Source organism: Trachurus trachurus (assembly GCF_905171665.1).
Source record: "Trachurus trachurus genome assembly, chromosome: 9".
In the NCBI taxonomy this organism is placed as follows: Eukaryota; Metazoa; Chordata; class Actinopteri; order Carangiformes; family Carangidae; genus Trachurus; species Trachurus trachurus.
This window is the reverse complement of record NC_139895.1, coordinates 31,105,970-31,127,710: the sequence shown is the minus strand read 5'-3', so window position 1 is coordinate 31,127,710 and position 21,741 is coordinate 31,105,970. Positions and strand designations below refer to the sequence as shown.

The 21,741-nt window shown below is 41.7% G+C and overlaps 1 protein-coding gene across 5 annotated transcripts in view; it reads left to right on the top strand.

Annotated features, from left to right (window-relative positions):
• The window catches only part of pbx3b (pre-B-cell leukemia homeobox 3b), a gene marked incomplete at both ends in the record, with an annotated part of 57,640 nt that extends 39,749 nt beyond the window's left edge, over positions 1–17,891 (top strand). Inside the window, 7 exons of one of the 5 annotated variants that reach the window (XM_083978456.1) lie at positions 5,319–5,560; positions 6,932–7,122; positions 8,160–8,295; positions 13,670–13,835; positions 14,921–15,033; positions 15,959–16,048; positions 17,799–17,891. In XM_083978456.1, the coding sequence (XP_083834582.1) occupies positions 5,319–5,560; positions 6,932–7,122; positions 8,160–8,295; positions 13,670–13,835; positions 14,921–15,033; positions 15,959–16,048; positions 17,799–17,891 (1,031 nt within the window). Of the gene's footprint in view, positions 1–5,318; positions 5,561–6,931; positions 7,123–8,159; positions 8,329–9,122; positions 9,153–13,669; positions 13,836–14,416; positions 14,495–14,920; positions 15,034–15,958; positions 16,049–17,798 lie in introns of those variants that run through there. The other 4 variants (XM_083978455.1, XM_083978457.1, XM_083978458.1 and 1 more) reach the window with 4 other exon arrangements.
• Positions 17,892–21,741: the final 3,850 nt, after the last annotated feature.

The following is a 21,741-nucleotide window of genomic DNA, read 5'->3' as shown; positions in this document are numbered from 1 at the left end:
CTCCTTTTACTCTGCATTTAATCACCAGTCTCTCTGTCCCCTCCAGTATTCCAGCCTCACTTCTTAAAGGACAATTTCGGGCAAATTCAACTCGGGGCTGTATTTTCCTAACATTTTAGGTCTAAAAGAAGGAATCTGAAGATTTTCAGTTTAATTGCTCCTGTTCTGCGGTCGTTGTGTCTGTCCGTTCCGCTGCTTAGGCTGTTTACATCCCTCAAAGCCGCAATGTTTTTCCGCAGACAGCATCAGATGGCTACTCAAACATGCACTGAGAAGTTTATTTACTTCAAGCAAGCCAACATGTTTGTAAAACTATTCAAAGTCTATTCAAAGTCTCGTGAGACCCAAGTTGACGCGCTCGGTGTGTTGACGTGCAGTCGGAAGCTCCCGTTTGTGTCATAAACACAGGAATATCAACTCTTGACTTGCTTGAAGTAAATAAACTTCTGGGTGCATGTTTGAGTCGCCATCTGACGCTGTCTGTGGAAAAAATTGCGGCTTTGAGGGATGTAAACAGCCTAAGCAGCGGAACTTACATCCGCTCCCATTCATCGCTGTCGTGGCGATGCGGGGACAGACACAACTACCGCAAAACAGGAGCAATTAAACTGAAAATCTTCAGATTCCTTCTTTTAGACCTAAAATTAGAAAAATACAGCCCCGAGTTGAATTTGCCCGGAATTGTCCTTTAACCCAGTCTATAGTGGTGTACACTCCCATTGCACAGCTACATATTTGAAAGTACTTTTTGTGCTGGTGCGGGGTTAATCTCCATTGCAGACACAAGCATGCACGCTGATATTCCAGCATGGAGGAAAGAAGAATGAGCCATTTTCCCCCAAAATTATTCTTTTCAGCTCACTCTACAAAGAAAGTGAGACACAAAGTGGCAAATGTTCTTTGGCTTCCCCACAGTGTGGTATCAGGTATGGTAATTACTCTGCCATTAACATTGGGAATAGTTAATGTGTATTAATGTGTTAATGGCATGTTAATTACTGTACATGCTAGAGAGAGCCCGCAGGCATTCTCTCAGATTCTTTGTGCCATGTGGATGTAGGCCAAGCTTAAAAAAGCCTTTAAGAACGTCGATGAAAGAGGATCCTTATGTTTCATTTGTCAGAACAAAAGATTTTCAATGGTAATTTGATCCCGCGCCCCGCTTCTGGAGCTGAAAGTCACTGATCCAGGCGCCACGACAAAGGAGATGATATGAAGTCAAAGGAGACGTGGAACACGGCTGCAGTGACACTGGCCTCTTTGTGAAATGGATACTTTAAGCCCTCTGTAGTCTCTAGTGTGTTGCTTTGGCAGCGGGTTTTAATAACACGGTGGATTAGAAGCCTTGGATCATGAGTGCCAAGCCCGAGTTAAAGCTCACCTTGGATGAGCCTCAGTAACAGGCTAGATGCCACGGTACCTCCACCTCCTCCTCCTCCTCCAACTCCTCTCTCCCCACACTGTCGACTCCACGGCTTTAAGAGAGATGACCTTTGCAAATATTGACAGGAAATAAATTCTGTTTCGATTAGTTAGCTTTGGGAGACCTTTGCGGATCAATGCAATTAGATGAACAGAGTGTCGATACGTGGCCGGAGCCGTTCACTGGAGGCACTGGGTAGGCGAGGAGCTGCAGGAGGTCAGGGTTACTTGTAATGAACAGGATGTTTTGGAGTCACAGTGTGTAATGTCAAACCCAGGCTAAAAAAAAACACACTTTACTGCATCTTACTCTGCTTGCAGCACAGATCATTTTACTTTCTCTGAAATATTGCATTTCAAAAAATTATTAGAACTTAAAAAAAAAAAAAGAACATCTCTGGGTTTATGTGCAAGCAGCGCTACAGCTGTTGGAGTGTATTGTCTGGCGCCTGACAGTGCAGTCAGTGCAGCAGAATGAGGTGGAGAAGCCCAGAGCCAAGCCTTCCCTCTTCAGCAGGCCACATTAACCCAGCAGGACTCTGCCTTTATGGCTCTCCTGCTCACACTTCAGTGATGAGAGTAAACAAGCAGCGGGCCAAAGGTCAGCTAAGCCCACAGAATAAAAGAGGGCACAGGGGGGAAAGAGGTGGGAGGAAAAGGAGAGCGGCCCGAAGCAGTGCTCAGATCACTGTCAGGGCTTCAAGCAGGGAATGATGTACGAGACAACAGCCCCGAACCGGAAATGATTATAAACAGAGAACAGGGGAGAGTATATGAGAGAAAAGGGCTGCATTGTCTTTATCTGTCAAATTTGTTACTTCCTCGGATCTGATACTGGCGGTGAAACCTGAAAAAAATGAAAAGGAGAACCACCCCTGACTGATAGGGATGGATTAATCACAGTGTCTCCTTTTGTCTCAACCACAGAGGAGAAATGAGGAACAATCATATAGGCAAGTGCTTTTTCCCCAGCTACTCCACCTGTATTGTTGAATGACAAATGAGGCCGATTAAGGACATGTTACATTATTATTACAATTTCACTTTTTTTTTTTCCTTTTCTTTTACATCATTAAATGCGTTCTGGTAATTAAGTGAGCCAGCATCATCACAGTTATGTGAAATAACTAGACCATATATAGATTTTTCATTCTCAAGTCCCCATTGCTCGCAGGCTTTACCAAGGTGACACGACTCCCGCACTTTCCCTTTGCACTGAGATTAATCCCACTTTGACTGTGGAGGTGGATTAGAGCTCAACTCGGGTGCCCAAACTTGTTTTAATACCCATATCATCAGACAAAAACAGGATAAAGATTTGAGCAGGCAAAGCAGCATTGCAGGGCTAGAATGTGACTGTGGCTTTGCAAGTTACTATACAGATTTGTCAGCCACACAGCAAATTAAAGATATTATCTCGCAGGAGCCTATTTGTGGAAGTTGTGTGATGATGCAGAGTTTAGACAGTGAATCCACAATCTTTACCTCCTCCGACAAAGAGACAGAGATGCATTGCACCTGTATTTGAAAAACAGTTTTTTTTTTTTTTTTTTTTCCTGTGGACCTTGTTTTTTTTCTTTAATTTTTAGTATATATGTGTTTGAGATGGAGACATCATCCCTTCCAACATGTGTGTTATGAATGACCAGCCAGAGCTGCTGTGGCACAAATACACCCTGGTGGACTTGTGCAGGGCCGTCTGCTTCTCGGGGCAGCGCAGTAATCATTTTTATCCTGCTGATTTCCCAAATAGAAATGGACACGTATGATAAAAATGTCACGGCCACTCCACATGTCAGTGGACTAACAGGATTACATGTCACTTTCTAATGTCTCGCTCTGTTTTCTTTTGCCATGAATGGCTACATTATTGCACGGTGGAACTTTGTGGTAATATATGGTAAGAGACAAGTAGCTCTTTATGGCCTGTGATTATTTAGTTTGAATGAAATCAGTGATTTATGCCCATTTAGCTGAAAAGCCCTGTAAATTCCCTCAGCTGCATTTCCCCTGGATATAGAGTGAGTGGAGTGAAAGTGACAACTGGGTTTGGTGTGGAAATGTACGCCGCGTCCCAGAGTTATATTTAATATACCTGACATGAAAAACGTGCCTACCTACTTACCACCACCCACAGCACAAAGAAAAGTGTAGCCTGCTGAGGTTGTGTTGAATCAGAGAGTGGGAGTAAATCGTGAATTAGGAAAATATGAACCACGGTGGCAGACAAACCACCAGCTATTAGGGCATGTTGAGATATGTAGCCAGGCATCTGGTCAGTCAACATTTGAATCATGAGCCATTTTTGTTTCATGCTGCACAAACTGGAATAGAAACAGTCGAGCCGGTCCAGAACGAGTGCTTTGGGTGGAGTTGTGCAGATGCAGTGTGATGTGGATGAGGGTTAGTGGAGCAGTGGCATATTGTCCACATGGATGGGCTTGGCTCTGCAAGCCTGATGGAGCCTTGTCCAGCATCTCAATGTCTCCAACACAAATAGCCACATTCATCCACTCCTCTCACACCATTACACCTGAAAGACTCAAAGCCAGCCGATCCATAAATAGAGCCAAATTTGTTTTTCAGTGGCACTGCAGTCGAACAAAACACCAACAACAGGGATGAAAACATCAAAGGAGTGGCTACAATATGATGTATTTCCTCTTCTTTCTTTTTTTTTTTTTTAGATTCAGGATTGTGTTTATAAGAAAGATAGCAAGAGAGAAAGGCGTGTTTTCCCTCCAGTATTTACTCCTGTGGATGGTGTGTGGGGTCAGTCGGTCAAAGCGTGGTAAAAGGGCTTCTCTGATTGCATGCCTACTGGCTGACACAATAGAGCCACTAATCTTCTTATTTAGAATCCAGAGGCTGGCCATATCTTAATGAAGCTGTAATGAGCTGTTGAAAATCCCTGAATTGCAGGAGGGATTATTGAATTGAAACAACTCTGGTAATCATAACGTTCGAGTAGCCACTCAGTATTTACTGCCCATTGAGCCACATTTTTATCCACTTACTAGACTGGATTGCTCCAGCTTGTTTTTGCTGTAATTTTGACCTGCAGTGTTTTCTCTCTTTTTGTGTGCATGCGTGTCTGTGTCTGTGTGTGTGTGTGTGTTTGTTTATTCTTTGTAAATCCCGGCATCGCGGTTGCATTGCCAATGCATCCAGGTGTGCGTGTATGCTATCTGCTGGGTGATTACGACTTGCTGACAGACTGGCGAGACAGAAAACCAGAGGAAATAAACAGCAGGATCTGAGAACAAAAAAAAACAGGATTCATGAATGAGCACTTTACATAAAATTGACTCTGCACTCATTTTGCTGTATGGAGATTTTTATTCCACCGGCACATTTTTATTACTTCTTAGAATGCTGCAAAATCAAGACTATAAAATAATACAAGATTTAAGCCTGATAGGAAAACAGGAATGAGAGAAACAGTAGTTACTTTCTGGGGTTCACAACATTCAGTGTGTCAAAGACAGAGACACTTACTAGAGGTATAGTTTTCTGTTTAGCATCCTCTCACAGAGTAGAAGTGCCACTTCACCATTGAGCATTTGTCAGTTTATGGATGTTGCTGTCATGTCAGCCTTCCCGTACACACAGTGTGCAGCGCAGTGTGTAAATAAAAGAGAACAGGCAAAGACATGGGCGACAGGAAAACAGCACATACACACAAGGCACCCAGCTCATACCTGCAGGGGAAACATCACACTATAGCAGACTATGCAGACAAACATAATGCTTTTAATTGCACTTAACACTTCACTCCTGGCCTGTTTGATCTGTTTTATTTGGTATTATTAGTAGTAGTCCTACAGTAATATGCGTCTGGAGGGCATTTTGCTAACCTTGTGTCCCTTTTTTCTGTGTGTTCTGTTTTGCTACAGGTCTCAGCATCCGTGGAGCCCAGGAGGAGGACCCCCCAGACCCTCAGCTCATGCGTTTAGACAACATGCTGCTGGCGGAGGGCGTGGCGGGACCAGAGAAAGGTGGCGGATCTGCCGCCGCCGCAGCTGCAGCGGCGGCCTCGGGCGGGGCGGCCGACAACTCCATCGAACATTCCGACTACAGAGCCAAACTCACCCAGATCAGACAGATCTACCACACGGAGCTGGAGAAATACGAGCAGGTGAGGAGGAGTATCAAAAATGCAGGGGTTTAAAATGTGTCCTTATGCTCTCCTCCTCATGCATCCGACAACTGGAGAATCGCATACATTCCCCTTGATTGCACCATCAACACGCGACTGCCAGCTTTTTTTTTTAAATTTCAGTTGCATTCAAATGGATCCATTAGTTTGCATGTGATACTTCACGTCGCTGCAGAACAGCTCATTCCCTGCATTAGTAAGAAAATTACACGGAACATGTGCGATGGAGTAAAAAAAAAAAAAAAAACTGCAGCATTATTCAGTGTGTTGTAGCTGATTATAGAGATCTGAAGAAGTGCCTTAGTCATCTGTGTTAAATGGAAGTATGATCAGCTCCTTCACCTAGCACTTTGAGCCTGCCATTAAACACAGAGGCATTATGGGTGAAAATAGAAGGTGTAACAGTGATGCCTCAGCAAGCCAGTGAGGTAAATTAGACTAATTTACTCCGTGCACTCTGAGAGAGGAGGTGGGTATGTGGGGGCATGCAACACTTCGCCTGGAGTAAATGCATCTTTCTTAAGGGGTGTTTCCAGGTTTTAATTATCTAAATGTAAATACTTAACGAATTTTACTCAGAGTAATGAGCTAAAGTGTGCACTACGTAAATGAGTTATTCTAATTAATCATGTATGAACTACTGGTTTAACGGAAAGCTGTTTAAATTCACTCTGCATTAGGGCCAAGCAATATTGCAAAACTGCGTTTACAGTATTTTAAAAGATGCTTTCACCTACTGTGTCATGAAAGAAATAGAGAGAGAGCACCCAGCTGAAGCTTTTAAAGGGACAACGAGGAGTTTTGGAAAAGCGAAGCGTTTTCACACTACATTTATGAGCCTCTGCGCGCACCGTGAAATTCTTTGACCGGCGCAAGACAGACTCATGTTTTCATTCATCAAGAATTAAAGTCAGAGGTTCGAAGACGATCACATACCGTCGTAGTTCCGACCATAAACGGCGATTCGGCGGCGTTATTCTCATGACTCGCCGCAAAACCGAAAGTAAGGAAACGCTGGTCGGCTCGCCCAGCGTTTCCGTCACCACTAATAATAACAAAATAATGATAGAGACAAAACAATATATTTATCGAAAATGGGCCCATTAACAAGTGGTAACGTAGATTCATCCACATTAATATGAGACTTGTTTATTGTCGCGGAATTTTTCGTTCTGCTGATGGATAAACTCCTCATTGTCCCTTTAATTAAAATAACTTGTATGATTGTAAATATAATGAACCCAATTTCTATATGAAAAAAAAAATTATAAGAGACAAAAATCTAAAATCTCAATTTTGTGATTTGCAACATTTACAGAACTCACTGTGGCCGTTGTTGTCTCTTGGCAGGCATGTAACGAATTCACTACCCATGTGATGAACCTGCTGCGGGAACAGTCGCGCACGCGGCCCATCTCTCCCAAAGAGATCGAGCGCATGGTGGGAATCATCCACCGTAAGTTCAGCTCCATCCAGATGCAACTGAAACAGAGCACCTGTGAGGCTGTCATGATCCTGCGCTCCAGATTCCTTGATGCCAGGTCAGTGGATATTGTGTGTGTAGTGAATATACTGTCTATGTGTGTGTGTGTGTTGGAACTTTTATTGCTTATACGTCCCATATAAGCAAATCCAGTGGAGCAAGGTCATTTTTAGTCTGAAGTTTTTTTTTCTTTTTTTTTCTACTTTTCTGGCACAGCACACAGTGTGAGCTCTGCAGAGATGCATGATTTTAATTATGCTCATGTTCCATGCATTATCCATTTTCAAGACAATCATGCCCTCTCACACCTGAGAGCAGTTACAGCCAAATGAAATAGGGGACCGAGTCGCGCGCGTGTGTGTGTGTAATGGATGGAGGGGAGGTCATCGGCAGGTGTTGTGGATTACTCTAATCGCTAACAGTGTGGCGCTCAAGTTTGGGCCAAACAAGCCGAGTGGAAGCACATTCACTGCCCACTGCCTGTGTGAAGTGCAGTAAACAAGGCAAAATAAGCAAATGCTCAACAACATGATAAGTAGTGCCCTTGGGAGGGGAAGGGGGGACCCAGATCTAGTTAGAGTTTGCTTGTTTCTACTGGAGATCCCTGGGGCTGTGGCACTTCAGGAACAATGCTCAACTGTGCATGCCGTGATTTCTATAATGTACCGAGATGCACCCCGACTGGGCTTTGCGCTCCATCACGAAGCCCACCCATCCGCTGCACTAAACTCTACACATTACACGCTTGGACTGGAGATTGGAGACCAACAGACCAAATTAAACATTGTATGTGTTTTGTGACTGTGTGTTTGTTTGTGTGTGTGTGTGTGTGTGTGTGTGTGTGTGTGTGTATGTGTGTGTGTGTGCTTGTCAGTTTATTGCTTGGAGTCTGGTCTTCTGTGTGTTGACGGGGACTCTTGGAGCAGGACACGATATTCTGCTCCTGAGGGCCCCTTAGAGTCCATTCCTCATTATTTTCACCATTTATGTGTGAGATTGATTGTGCAATTTGTGCGATCCAAATGGATGAGTTAATGCTGGTCCCCCCCACTAATAGGCTTGCTCTGCCTTTCTCTCGTTCTGCTCCCCACTCAGGCGGAAAAGGAGAAACTTCAGCAAGCAGGCAACAGAAATTTTGAACGAATATTTCTACTCGCACCTCAGCAACCCGTATCCGAGCGAGGAGGCTAAAGAGGAGCTGGCCAAGAAGTGCAGCATCACAGTTTCCCAGGTGGGTAGCGCTCATCTAACAGTAGCTTGGTGGGTAATCAGGGTGGGGAGAAAGGCAAAAAGCCTAGAGGGATAGTTACCGTAGGTCACACCACCAAGACACAATGTCCTTAGCTAACCTTGACATTGTGACTGCCTAATGATGCTTCAGTCAAGGCTGGTCCCAGTCAGTCAGAGCAGGGCCACAGGGAGGGAGGCCTATATCATCTTGGCCTCAATCAAAGCACTATGCTGTCCTTCCTTAGCCACCCCAGTGCTGGGTCCCCTGCCATTTTCCCCTCTCATTCCCATCCACCATGTGTGCTCTCTCTGTTGCCCGGTCAGACGCTCAGGTCATAAGCTGGGAAGGAAAAAAAAAAAAAGGCATCATCCATTACCTTTAAGAAAAGCAGTTAGAGTGTGGTGCTTCAAAAGCGCCCGGGTGAAACTGGGTATTTATTAGTATGTTTGCTGCCCAAGTGACCTTGCAGGACTCTGCTAATTCACAGTTATATTTTAGACTTAAAGATGTGACTTTCCCACTTTATATATAGCATAGCCTCCCTGTTGGGTAAACCTGAAGGCAATATCTCTCACACCTAACCCCCACATCCAAAGTATTATTATCCTGTGCTCTTTTCCTGCTATGATTGTGACTACTATCTACTGTAGATCTCTCATACTCTATTGTTCTATGGTTGTCCTCATGAGACACAATATCAGAGAACCATGAATCTATACAATAATCTGCAGTGTTTTTTTCTGTGTGGGGAGGGGGTGTTGAGGGGTATATTGAGTGTAGTCATGAAGAGTCAGATACTGTAAAAGCCCATTCTTTTTTGCCTTCAGGGGGTGGGAAGCACCATCACAGTATCACAGGTATGTCATAACTTCTCCTGATCCACTGTTTTCATTTTTTTTTGTATCTCCTTTGTTTATGTATGTAATAGCCTCACAGTTTGCCACTGCACAGAACCCTCCTCCCTCACACCACTGGACCAATGCTAATGTTACTGTATCATCAACTACAGTGTTTCAAAGTTTGAATTTATATTTCTAAAAGAGCCGATAAGAAATTTCCAGCATTTACATCCCACCTTTAAATCCCACAAGAACACAGACTTTTTTCTTTTTCTTTCTTTTTTTTTTAATTGATCCATATTTTTACACTACACCCATGTTATCACCATATTCTGTCTGTACAAATGTGTCACATGATTTTTTTTTTTTACTTTTTGGCTATTGTTTACCACATTATTCTCTTTATTCTTTAATTTATTTATTGACTTTTGTTTGTTGTAGAGCGTTAACTTATTGTGTGGTCTTTGGAATCTTCAAACTACACATTTATTCCCCACCACACACACACACACACCCACCCCCACCCCACTCCACACATACACGCTAAAGAATGTGTGCTTTATAGCTGCTAAAGAATGGCCAGCGACCCTCACAAAAGGAGCTCCACTCCACTGTTTTCTGAGTGCCTCGCAAAAACACACCAATGCAGCCGCAGCTCCCATGAGAACAAATCAGTCCGTGCAGAAATTAGAGGGCTTTTAAAAATTCACTTGAACTCATCTCAGGCCCCATTTGCAGCGTACTCCTCGACGAGCGGAGGGCCATGGCAGACGTTCTTATTGACTTATTCTTAGTGCTTTGGCTCATTTTAAGTGAATAACAAAGTTGGATGCTCGACATGAGGCTGAGCGCGCCGTAAGTGTGTTATCCCTCACCGCGGCCACGCCGAGTGCTCAGCTAAGTCATTTTTTTAAAACGCCCTCCAAACTTTACTTTTTTTTTTTTTTTTTTTTTTCCTTCAGTGCTTTGTTCATTGCACAAGCAGTTCATTAAGTAAAAACCATCTATTGTTGAATGGTATGCCAATATCAGTCTGCAGCTTGGTTCGATACGTCATCGCTGACGAAACACCCGGCGTCGTCTCAGTGGGGATCGTTTCAGATGCAAAGCCTCTTTACCTCAGGAGATTCCTGCATTTCAAATCCAGTCTTTTAATTTTTGCTACAAAAAAAAATGTAAACATTGATCTGATTAATACTCAATCCTGCTTGTTTACCGCAAATAGCTGTAGTGCAATGAGCTGTCGGCATTGTTAAGCGTGGCTCTCTAAATGCAGGACGCTGTCTTATCCCCTCTGTCACGTTGCATGCTGGACTCCTGAATGAAGGCATGGGATTGGATGGCTGCGGTTTGTGTGAGGGTTTGTTCTGAGGCTGTAATCTGTGTGAATGGGTCAATATTTAAGTGCATTAAGCTGCGTGTACATTATTACACTGCTAAATACATCAAATCAGTGTATTTATAGAAACAAGGACTTGAGGTTTCAGTTTTTATTGTAGACACATGCAAGAGACAGACACCATCTTTGTGATTGTTATTTAAGGCCTAGGGTGTCATGACCTCAGATCTTTTGAGATCATAGACAGATCATACATTGCTGTACATCAGCCACTGCGGAGTATTGACCTGAAATAGGGTGAAATAGTTTGAATTATTAACTACAGCTCGGCAGCCTCTGGAGTGGGCAGCAGTGAAAGCAATGGTATCGTGTTCTTGCAAGGGAGTCTGCGAGGTCATTATACAATCGCTGCCTTTGAGGCTGCTGATGTCAGGTAATTCAGTCTCACAACCTGGTTCTCACCACACATAGGAGTCAATTGAATGCATGGCCTGCCACGAGATAAAAGGGAATTAGTTCTGTAGATTGGGTTGTGCTCCACACCTTACAGTGCCGTGCATTTGTTCAATATTTAGCTGAACCCGAGAATCACTAAAGCCAGAGTTCAGTGGGCAGGAGAGAAATGTGTGTGTGTAGAACAGAGAAGGGTGGTGTAACGTCTGGAGGAGTTGATGCCAAACTCTGCTGAGACTGTCCAGGCTTGTAACACCATGTAGTGGTAGAATACAGTCATAACACACTGGGTCATAAAGAGCAGAATTAAAGGGACATTGTGTAACTTCTCCTGTTATCTATTCACGGAAATCGATTATTTGGTTCAAAAGTCTGTTTTTCATTAATCAGTAATCCCCCCCATCAACAAACTGAAGTGTTCCTTTCAGCTCTGAATTTGCCGTTCGTATCATTCATATCTACATTGAGCGTGCAAGCTCGGTGCTGGCTGCCATGTCGTGTCGCCATGGCACCTCAGAAACTCAGCGGAGGCACCGGAGCTGTCGGCTCAGGTCGAGGTGGCGTCTGTGAAAAGTCACCGCGGTAACGGAGTGAGGAGGAATGGAGCGTTACACTGATGCTGCATTCACCTGCAGTCGGGCAGACGGCCGTCGGTAACAAACCAGATGTCATTTTAGTCACAGAAGTCCAGAGAAAGACGGTAAAACAATACGACATCGCCATGACAACATATTGTCACGTGTATTGTTTTGCCTCGTGCTGACGGACCACTTGTTTACATAGAGGCTTGTTTATGCCGTTACGTGCAGCGGTTGCCGTCCGTCTGCCGTCTGCCCAATTTCACGTGAATGCAGCATGAAAAATACGATTGAGTTGCTTGCGATATACAACTGCAATGCTAGATGGGAGTAATTCCTACACAATGTACCTTTAAGTAAAAAAAAAAATCATGTTTATGTTTCACTGTTACTATGTCTTGAAGTTATTTGTCTGATTTTACTGAACACTGATCACTGATAAACAAGGTAAAAACTAACATAGCATACATCAGCCACTTTCACTTTCAACTTTCACAATAAAGTAAAAATGTTTACACGTTCAAAGGCCAGAGCTGACATTCTGATAAATGTAGTTCTGTTTTAACACACTGTTTGCATGAAGATATCGCTAAATTATAGACTGATGAGCTTTAGAAAAGCTTTGCTGTGATTTTCTGGGGGTTTGTGGGCACTTTGTGAGCTGTCTTAAAGAGGGAGAATATTGTATCGTCATTGGCTCCACAATCCACTATAAGCAGGTTAAGTAAAAAGGATGATGGCCAGGGCTTTCATTGCTTCCAATTAAACCTTGCTTGTTAGTTTAACCTCTAGGTAAACCCATCAAACAATTGATGTCAAGGAAACCCTGCCAACAGTGGGCCTCGCCTGAATGGTCATTAATTTTAATTGCCTAGATATTAAAGATTTAGAGCACAGAGACGTGCGGGATAGAAATGATCTGATGTCCTGCAAATCCAGTCAGTTTTCACGCCACAGCATTGGCGGGCTGCTGGGGATATTAAAATTTAAGCACATGGGTGGAAATTAAATAAAGCGTCATTAGGGGCAGCTGCTCTTTGGCTGGTCCAGCCGTGGGCTGCAGGGCCTGAGAGGGGGGCAGCAGCAGCAGCAGCACCACGACAACACACTCTAATTTATAGGACCATTAAAAACAAGCATCATCTCATTATTATTCCACTGTTATTGCAGAGCCAGCATTCACACATAAGGCTCACCCCTCATACAACTTTTCAGTGTCTGACTGATGTTGGATGTCATCACTGCAGTTGTACGAAATTACCATTTCTTCCTGCTCTAAATCTGAATATACCCAGTTTCAGACATTAATTTGAACTCGGCACTTCCTCGTGTCTGGAGAGTTCAATTTCACTTCAGTAAAATCTCCCCAGTTTTAACCACACCATCCGCTAACACTGCCACTCCAATAATCTGTGTTTACTGCTACACATGTCTGCAGGTCTTTACCCTCTATCTCTATCTTGTTTTTGATAGAAGTTGCTTTCCTGGATCACTGAGCATGCATGCACACCCACTCACAAATGTTTCATTGCTTTGTCGAACAATTAAGTGCAGTATTTACGATTGAATGTTTGTCTAGACTGGTATACATGTGTTCAATTGTGTTATTTTAGTCAAATATGAACATTTAACCCAATTATATATTTTTTCCACGTTGCATATTTAACAGCTCTGTTTTCTATACTGACAAAAGTATAGACATATTTTAATTCAAATAATTCCCCTTGTATATTTAAATGATATGCCTGTCATCTAGACTCACTAATCTGGAATCAGTGCATATTCTTTAGAGGGTAAAATCTGAAGATTCCTGTATTTCACTGAGGGAAATGTTGTATGTGTATCCTTAACAACCAGCCAAGATATGAGGAATATATAATACATTGGCGTTAGTGTCTGAGCAGTGGGAGCCTCTTGTGTTTTAGTTTTGTCAGGAGACAGAACTGAGAGCATGTCATGCTCCCATCCATGAGAAGACACAAGTGGCTCCTGATTATGGCTTAATTAGCTTGTGTACCCGGCGGACATTACTGCAGGGGCTGGGAATTGGGTACTTGATGGACCCAAACATGACATCTTGAAACAATCACACTGCTCAGTGCATGGTGCTGTGGCTGCTTGACGTCTGACTCCTCTGCTCCTCCTCCTTCTGCTCTCCCACACAGGTATCCAACTGGTTTGGCAACAAAAGGATCCGGTACAAGAAAAATATCGGCAAGTTTCAGGAAGAAGCCAACCTGTATGCCGCCAAGACTGCTGTAAATGCAGCACATGCTGCAGCCGCTGCAGTGCAGAACAGCCAGGCCAACTCCCCTACCACACCTAACTCCGGTAGGCACTCCTGCATATAGACAAACAAAAAAAAGATGTGCCCTCTAACTCAGCCTTTAACCTGCTGCCTACCTGCCTCACTCTCTCATGCACCATTCACACAGGCAAGAGTGACAGGCTCTGCTCCCAGCTTGGGGATCACAGTGTCTCCTGTCTATAAGACAGTTGATGCCAAGCAAACTCATGCATAAAGAGAGCGTTCCTGACTTGTGAACCGAGAACACATGTATTTTTGGCAAAATAGAAAAAAAAAGGCAAGAATTCAGAATGATGCCACGGGATTTGTTTTCCCTTGACTTTCTGTCAACTTCCTGTCATTTGTAATGCAATGGTATGTAGTTGTAGTCCCACTGAATGGTAGCTTTTCTTTTTTTCTTTTTCTTTTTGCTAAATAAAGAGAAACATAATTGCTGGGAGCATTTTACCTGCAGTGATAGTGTTATATAAAAAAAATGACATATGCAGTTGATATTGGATAAAGCCCAAGAGGTTTAATGAGTGATGTAATGCTGAGTTTGGACTAGTTGACCTGCGTCGGGATGTGGTAAGCTTATGAAGTGGTCCCTTTTTCTTGCACCCAGGATTCCAGATGAAAGATGAAGAGTTTCAGCTGGATTCTGCAGAGAGCAAAAACTCTCTTTTAAGCAACATGTTTACTGGTACTGCTCTTTTCATAAGCTTCTTATTGTCCTTGTCATTTACCATGTGATATACCCCCCCCTGCCAAAGTTAGACTGGAAGTAGGCGATGTGGAACAATTGGGAGCTTAAGTGACCAACCACATATAGAACTGGTCCCTTTGTGTCATGTGATTTTCATTTCATTTGTGTCCACCGCATCCGTGAAAAGATCCTCTCCAGTCCTCCTCTGTTTGTTTCTTTGGTTCCCTGCTTCACCCTTGTAGTTGCTTGCTTCATGGGAGTCTTCCTTAAGTGCATTTGTCTGCTTGAGTTGGGTCTGTGTAATGCAGACACACGCGTGGTGGTGGTGTGTGCGTCTGCGTTAGTTTTGCGTGTGCGTGCGTCTGTGCTTTCCCTTTTATAGCCCTCTCATGTTATTCAGCTACTTACATCTTCCCTTTCCAGGTTCTTCAGGTTCTTTTAACCTCCCAAACTCTGGGGACATGTTCTTGAGCATGCAGAGTCTGAATGGGGATTCTTACCAAGGGGCACAAGTCGGAGCCAATGTACAGTCACAGGTAGGATCCACGATCAGGGACAGTTCCTGACTACCAGTGCAGAGAGCTGTCCTTGTCTTGCCTGTGTACTGAGCCATCCACAGTGCAGTCTGAAGCACATTCAACCAAAAAACAGAAAAAAAAAAAAACACGCTGCTCATGGGAGGGCAGTTCAAATTGCCACAGCGAGGCCTCCGCTATAACCTCCGATTGATTCAAGTGTTTATGACTATTTCGCTTTGGATGGAATATTTTGGCAGCCAAAATATAATCCCACCCCACTGCTATCATAACACAAAGCAACTTCCTGGTTACTACTCCAAACATTTTGTGAATGCATTTGGCTTTGACTTGAGCTCTTGGGTTGGTTTTGGGTTTTTGGTACTGTCTTTCCCCCTCCCCTCCTTTTTTTCTGTACTCTATATTGCTGTCTTCCTGTCTCATCTTGTTATTGTTTGTTGTTGATGTCTTCCATTTTTGTAAGTTTAACGCAGCTACACACAACCAACACACAATCACAACCATGTGCTGATGACAAAAATATATATATATAAATACAAAAATCTATAATTATTAATGATTATGGTTAAATAAATAAATAATAAAATCTAATTAAAAACAGCCATGGTATATCTTATGTTATTGTTTTTTTTTTCTTATTGCATAGCCACTATAAAGAATGTAATATATTTAAGCATGCTAGTAATATGCTGGCACTACATGTTTGTTTTTTTTCTTTTTTGTGTGTTTCCTTATTTTTTTTTATTTCATTAGAAAATCTATTAGCTGTGTTACAAACCTGGTTGGTACATTTGCTGTCTTAGAAGTCCCTTTGTGATTTCACACTAGTCACTATCTGTTGCTTCACCGAGCATGTTTGCAGTTGGTGTTGGACGGCTGTGAGACACCCAGTTGACCGGCTTGCACACCTTGTCTGTCCCCTCAGGTGGATACCCTGCGCCATGTTATCAGTCAGACGGCAGGATACAATGATGCTCTCGGGGGTAACACGATGTATAGTCCACATGGCTTGAATGTAAGTAGAGATTTTTGTTGGTTGCACATGTAGATTGCTGCAGTGTCAAATCAGTTACTACAGTTTTTTCATAATTAAAATGTGATATTCTAATTTTAATCAATGGGGGGGAAGAGTCTAATGTATTCCATTATATAACACAGACCGAAGTTTGCATGCGTCTCAGCTTCCCAAAGCACCCGCTGTAAAATATTACACATCATATCCTGTCACTTTGTCACCTGATATGAGCAGAAGTTAAATATGATAAACCACATTACACAGCAGGGGGATGAAACTTCCAGTTCTACTATAATGAACATCCTTAAACACTTGACTCAAACCAAAAATGAGATTTAAAAAAAAAAAAAAAAACCTTTCACAGCGCAGTATCTGTTGCATTTCAGCTGTTTTGAAATGCTTCACAGAATTTTCCATAGCCTTATCTTCATGATAAAATATGAACATGTGATCGCCCGCAGCCCTTTCCCAGACATGAATTCCATCTTTCTTGATGAGATTTGATATGGCGCCTTTTTGTAAAGCAGCGCATAATCTTAAGCTATCAGAGTAAAGATTAATTTCGCTGATGAGGGAGGATGAAGAGAGAGAGAAAGAGAGGGAGAGAGAAAAATGGTATCAGACAGCTCTCTCTCTGTCTCGCTCTTTCTCTCTCCCCTAAAAAAGACAGAACCTCAGTCTGCTCTCTTTGTATTGTTATGCCTGTTAGGTAAAATGCATACATATTCACTGTAATACTATTTAAAGATTAAGCATTAAGCAAAAATAAGGTTTTACATTTTTGTCAATGTTACTGGAAATTTAAAAAAAAAGATGTCTATGTGGAAAAAACTGAGCATGTTTAATGTAAACAAACAGTGGGGGCTATTGCAGCATCCACTGCGTTTGGTGTCATTTTGGCTTTGCCGGAGCTTTATTGCTATAAGCTCTTTAGACATGTCAACTCCTCACAGGATCAAGTGTTTTTCACTTTCTCACAAGGTTTCTCACTTCCATGTGCAGTGTAGACCTGCGCCTAGTGTCTCACCACAGCTCAGCGTGATCCCTGTTAAAACAGCGAGTGACGGCCCTGAGCTACAGTACCTCAAACACAGGGAAGCAGGGAGTCAGAACCAAATAGTAATACAGTTAAGGAAATATATTTGAGAAAGTCAAATATTTGGCAAAGCCGCTGTTTTGTAGCAACAACCCCCTGAAAGTGCCTTACAGATATATTAGCATAGACTAACCTTTAGCTTTGTTGGTGGTGACGTAGAGGGATCCAGTAAAGGCTAGGTCACGCCTGGAGCAAAGCAAAGTCAGGCTGGCTAAGACTGGCTCTCTTGGAGAGGCCCTGCCCTGTCACTTCCACTCAGCTCCCCCCACCTCACCCAGCCCCAGCCCTCCCTCTTCCTGACTGACAGGAGAATATGTAGCGACAAGCTGTCGGCCGCTGCTGAAATCTGCTTAGACACTGATTTCGGGGAGCGCTCCCATTGGTTGGGACACGGGACTAATTTGTTTCCAAGAGTCTCTTTGCTGATGCTACTGTAATGCAAAGAGTGCTCAGACTCCGGACTAATCACACGGCGTCAGTGTGTTTGCAACATTTTAATATCAGCTGACACATTTGTGCAACCTATCAGTTTGGTTCTGTTTCCTTTCCATTTCTGGAGTGTTGTGTTACATTTTGGGGATAAAATTGTACCGAGCTCATGTTCTCAGAGATTGTGATTGTAATCTCAACCTCTCTCTCCCATTTGTGTCCCAGGCTAATGGGGGATGGCAAGATGCAACGACTCCGTCTTCTGTAATATCTCCGACAGAAGGACCTGGAAGTGTGCACTCCGATACCTCGAATTGATCCACTATTAATGCATCTTTGCCTCAAGCTGGGCATGGACTCTCTAACTGTCTGACCAACTGCAGAGGATATCTAAAAAAAAAAGAAGAAAAAAAAAAAAAAAAGTCACAACAAATTTGTTTTCCCTTACCGTAAAATGAACCCCACCACCATGTCACACAAATGACATTCTCCATCACAAACACCAAGTGTTTCCTGATTGTTCTGTGTTTTATTTCTGTCTTCATAAATCACCCGTTAAATCACCGCACCCTTATTTGTTTGATGTAGGAGTAAGCACACACATGTACAAAAGGAAAACAGCCCTCAGATGTTACTCTGTAAACTTTCAGGATAATTATCTCCTCTGATATCAAAATACTGGATGACACTTGTGTATTTAACGTGACATTTTATGACATTTTAAATGCCCATTTGTTTGAATTCTTGATTTAATTACTGCTCTCCATTTTGATAATTGCGTTCTCGTTCAGTTCTTACAATACATAGATTAAAGCAGCTGTTTCTTTGACTGTAATGTGCTCGCAATCTTGTCCAGCAACTCAACAATGCTACTGTTGACAGCTCAATGGCAGCTTTGTAGTTCCTTTCAAGATTTATTTTCGCCTTACAGCCGTATACATTAGTACAACGGAATGACTATTCAAACTCTGGAACATAAAGAAGTGTAATTGATTGCTTGACTATATCATGACACCATTCCATATTTTATAATTTGATGTTTAGTATGTACATATGTAAACAATTTTTTTTTCTTTTTTTTTTCTTTTTTGTACTGCTTATGGAAATCAACAAACCCCCTACAGTAGATCATTCCTTCATGGCACAGGAGCAGGCCCCCATTACACAGGAAAAGATGTACATAATATAGCTAAAGAGTAATTATACATCCCACCAATCAATCCACAGCTTTATTACCTCATTCAGATTCATAGAAACCAATAATTTCCAACTTTTTCTGTAGCTTAGAGTGCTCACTTACTACCTCTAAACAATATCACCATCATTGTTTCTTTTTGCCCTTATTTAATGTTTTTATGTAGTTATTTTGATTACATCTTGTAACACTGTAAACTCTTCATCCTCTATGTAATCTAATGTATATTTTAATCTTTTAATAAAATGGTGTTGCTGTATTGCAACTTAAAATGACAAAAATAAAAAAATGAAAATGATAACAATATTAATACCGTGGAAAATAAACGGGGGAGGGTTGCGGGCTGGGCGAGGAAGACGTTGTTGGTCTGTTGCTTTTACGAGGAGGGTGGGGGTGGGGCGGGGGGCGGGTGCCATGAACATTGTTGATAAATTAACACCAAACAGTAAAACTGTTGTAAATACGGAAGAAAAAAAAACATTTTGAATGTTGCTCATCTTGTTACTAAATCATGCAAAAAAAGAAAAAAAATCACTATAAAAACTGTAATGCATAGAGGTTTCAGTATTCAGAACTGTAAATTTCCAGCTCTGTTCAACAGGGTTCAAGACTTCTTTTCTCTTTTTTCTATTGTATGTGATTCTGAAACTGAAAAGTCATGACAAATGATTTGTGGCAGTGATTCTAATGTATTAAAGATGTTTAGTGTTACTTTCTAACCAGACTACACCCTGGACTGAAAAGTCTTCCTTGTGGTAGTTGTGTAATTTCAAACATGAATAAACCTTTTGCTTTCATGACATCAAGGTGTGTTTTCTTTTACCTTTTCTGAGTCAGTAGGAAAACCTTTGGCTCTTTTCTCCATCATAAACGCACAGTAAGGGAGGGAATCTGTACGTTTCCTCTAACATATAACTTTAGACTCTGATTTAAGCATGCATTTTTAAAAATAATAATTTTGCATGCTGTGATTCCTGCACGTACAACCTCTGTGTGAGCCTTCTGCTCTCATTTCTTTGTGGGTTGAAGGTAAAGGCCTAACCTGGTTTGCAGCTACCGGAGCTGACATGGTTAGTGCAATTAACTGAAATGTCAGGCACTTCTAATTCAGGCTATTTTGTCTGTCTGTTGTGGAAAGGCTGCCTTAATGGATCATTGGTTACCAATTCCACATGGAAATTGACATCCATTTATTCTCATTTTCTCAGCAGAGTTCTTCATACCTGTCTTCTTCCTGTGCTTGTGTCCAGTGTTGGTGTCTCTCAGTCACGGACGAACCCTCATGCAGTTAATGTGTGTTACACTGCTGCAAGTACATGGGCTAATTTCATACTTTTTTTTTTTTCTGTGCGCATGTTAGTGTCTTTTTGGATTTCACATGAGTGTGGAAAGACAGGAAGAGGGGAAGAAAGATGTAACAGCACCGCATGAGTTTAATTCAAGCGCAATACACAGACGGCTTCCCAGGAGAGCATATTTGTCCACTCAACCAGTGCAGAACTTCATTGAACACCTTTCTCTGGAAATCATATCTTCATCCTGATATCACACACCAGTGCCACAGATTTCCAGATGTATGGATAATCCTTTTTGTATGGTAAATTGAATTTAAAAAAAAAAAGAAACAATAACATTGCCTTGAGGTAAATCAAAAAGAGAAGCGTAATGGATTTTTAAAACTATTTTGCATACCATTATTTTTGTGAAGATTATCAATAATGATTGGATACTGCTTGAGGGATACTTTGAAACATTTCATTGTTGTTTTATTTGGCATTTAGTGCATGCACACAAAAAACAAGTACAGTGCGCGTATGCATAAATACAGTATTCCCTGTTATGAAAGCATTTGGAGTTTGAGGTCCAGTCCTGCTGTATGCTGCCATTTGGATTACAATCTATTTGCTCACTCTACCTTTACAAATAGATACATTTGCTTCCTCAAGACTTCAACTATTGGATTTTAAGTACTGCACTCAGCAAAATTGGCCTGAGAACCTTTTAAATAAAGAAGTTACATTTTCTGAAATGATGCCTATTAGAGATTTTTCTAAGGTTCATTAAAGACGACATTTTCTAAGTAAAATTCACCGTGAAAAGCATGCATCATTAAATATGGAAATCCAGAATTATATTAGCAATATGCACCAAGCTAGTGCCAATTAAATTAGAGAAAGATATCATTTATATTATTAAGGTAGAGTTCATATTAGATTAAATACAAAATGTAATTCTTTCACGGTTTGATTTATTGCTTATAGAGCATTGTTCACAGACCCATGTTATACTGTACTTCAATGGAGAGATTGTTTATATTAAAATGTAAAAAGCTGTAATTGCATCACACTATTGCTAAATTAAATTGGTTGGAGGTTCAAACAGAAATTCATAAGATGGAATATATATTTTTCATTCTTAAATGTGACTCTACAGTATGAGTGTACACACAAACCACTTAGAACATGATGATTTGTTTTTCTAAGTTCTTTGTTTTTCCACTTTAGAGTTGATGGAAAATTCTGTACTTTTGGTAACCCTTACGTACGTAGGAGTTTGATTTCAGACAATGAAATAAATTAGACTAAGTTGGGTCCAAGACAATACGTAATAATGTTGTAGCTTTGATCAGACTGGAGCAGTATGAGGAAACAGAGAAACCATCATATCATAATTCATTGGAAATCATTAGGAGGCTGTTCCGGATGCTGATTTGAGTTAATATATAACAGCTGATACATTCTTTCTGCCTGTAATCATTGTTCGTTATTGTTAATTGTTGATGATCAACAATTAAGATGACCTAATGCATGTGATTTAAAAAACAGACCAGTGATCTCACCGGTACCCAGTCAGTAAGTCAGTAAGTAAGAATCGAAGAAATAGAGTCAGTGTTAAGGCTTCGGTGCTGTTGAATGTTTTGAATGCTGTAGTGTGGTTTTACTGAGCAAAATTACACTAAACAATACTGAACGT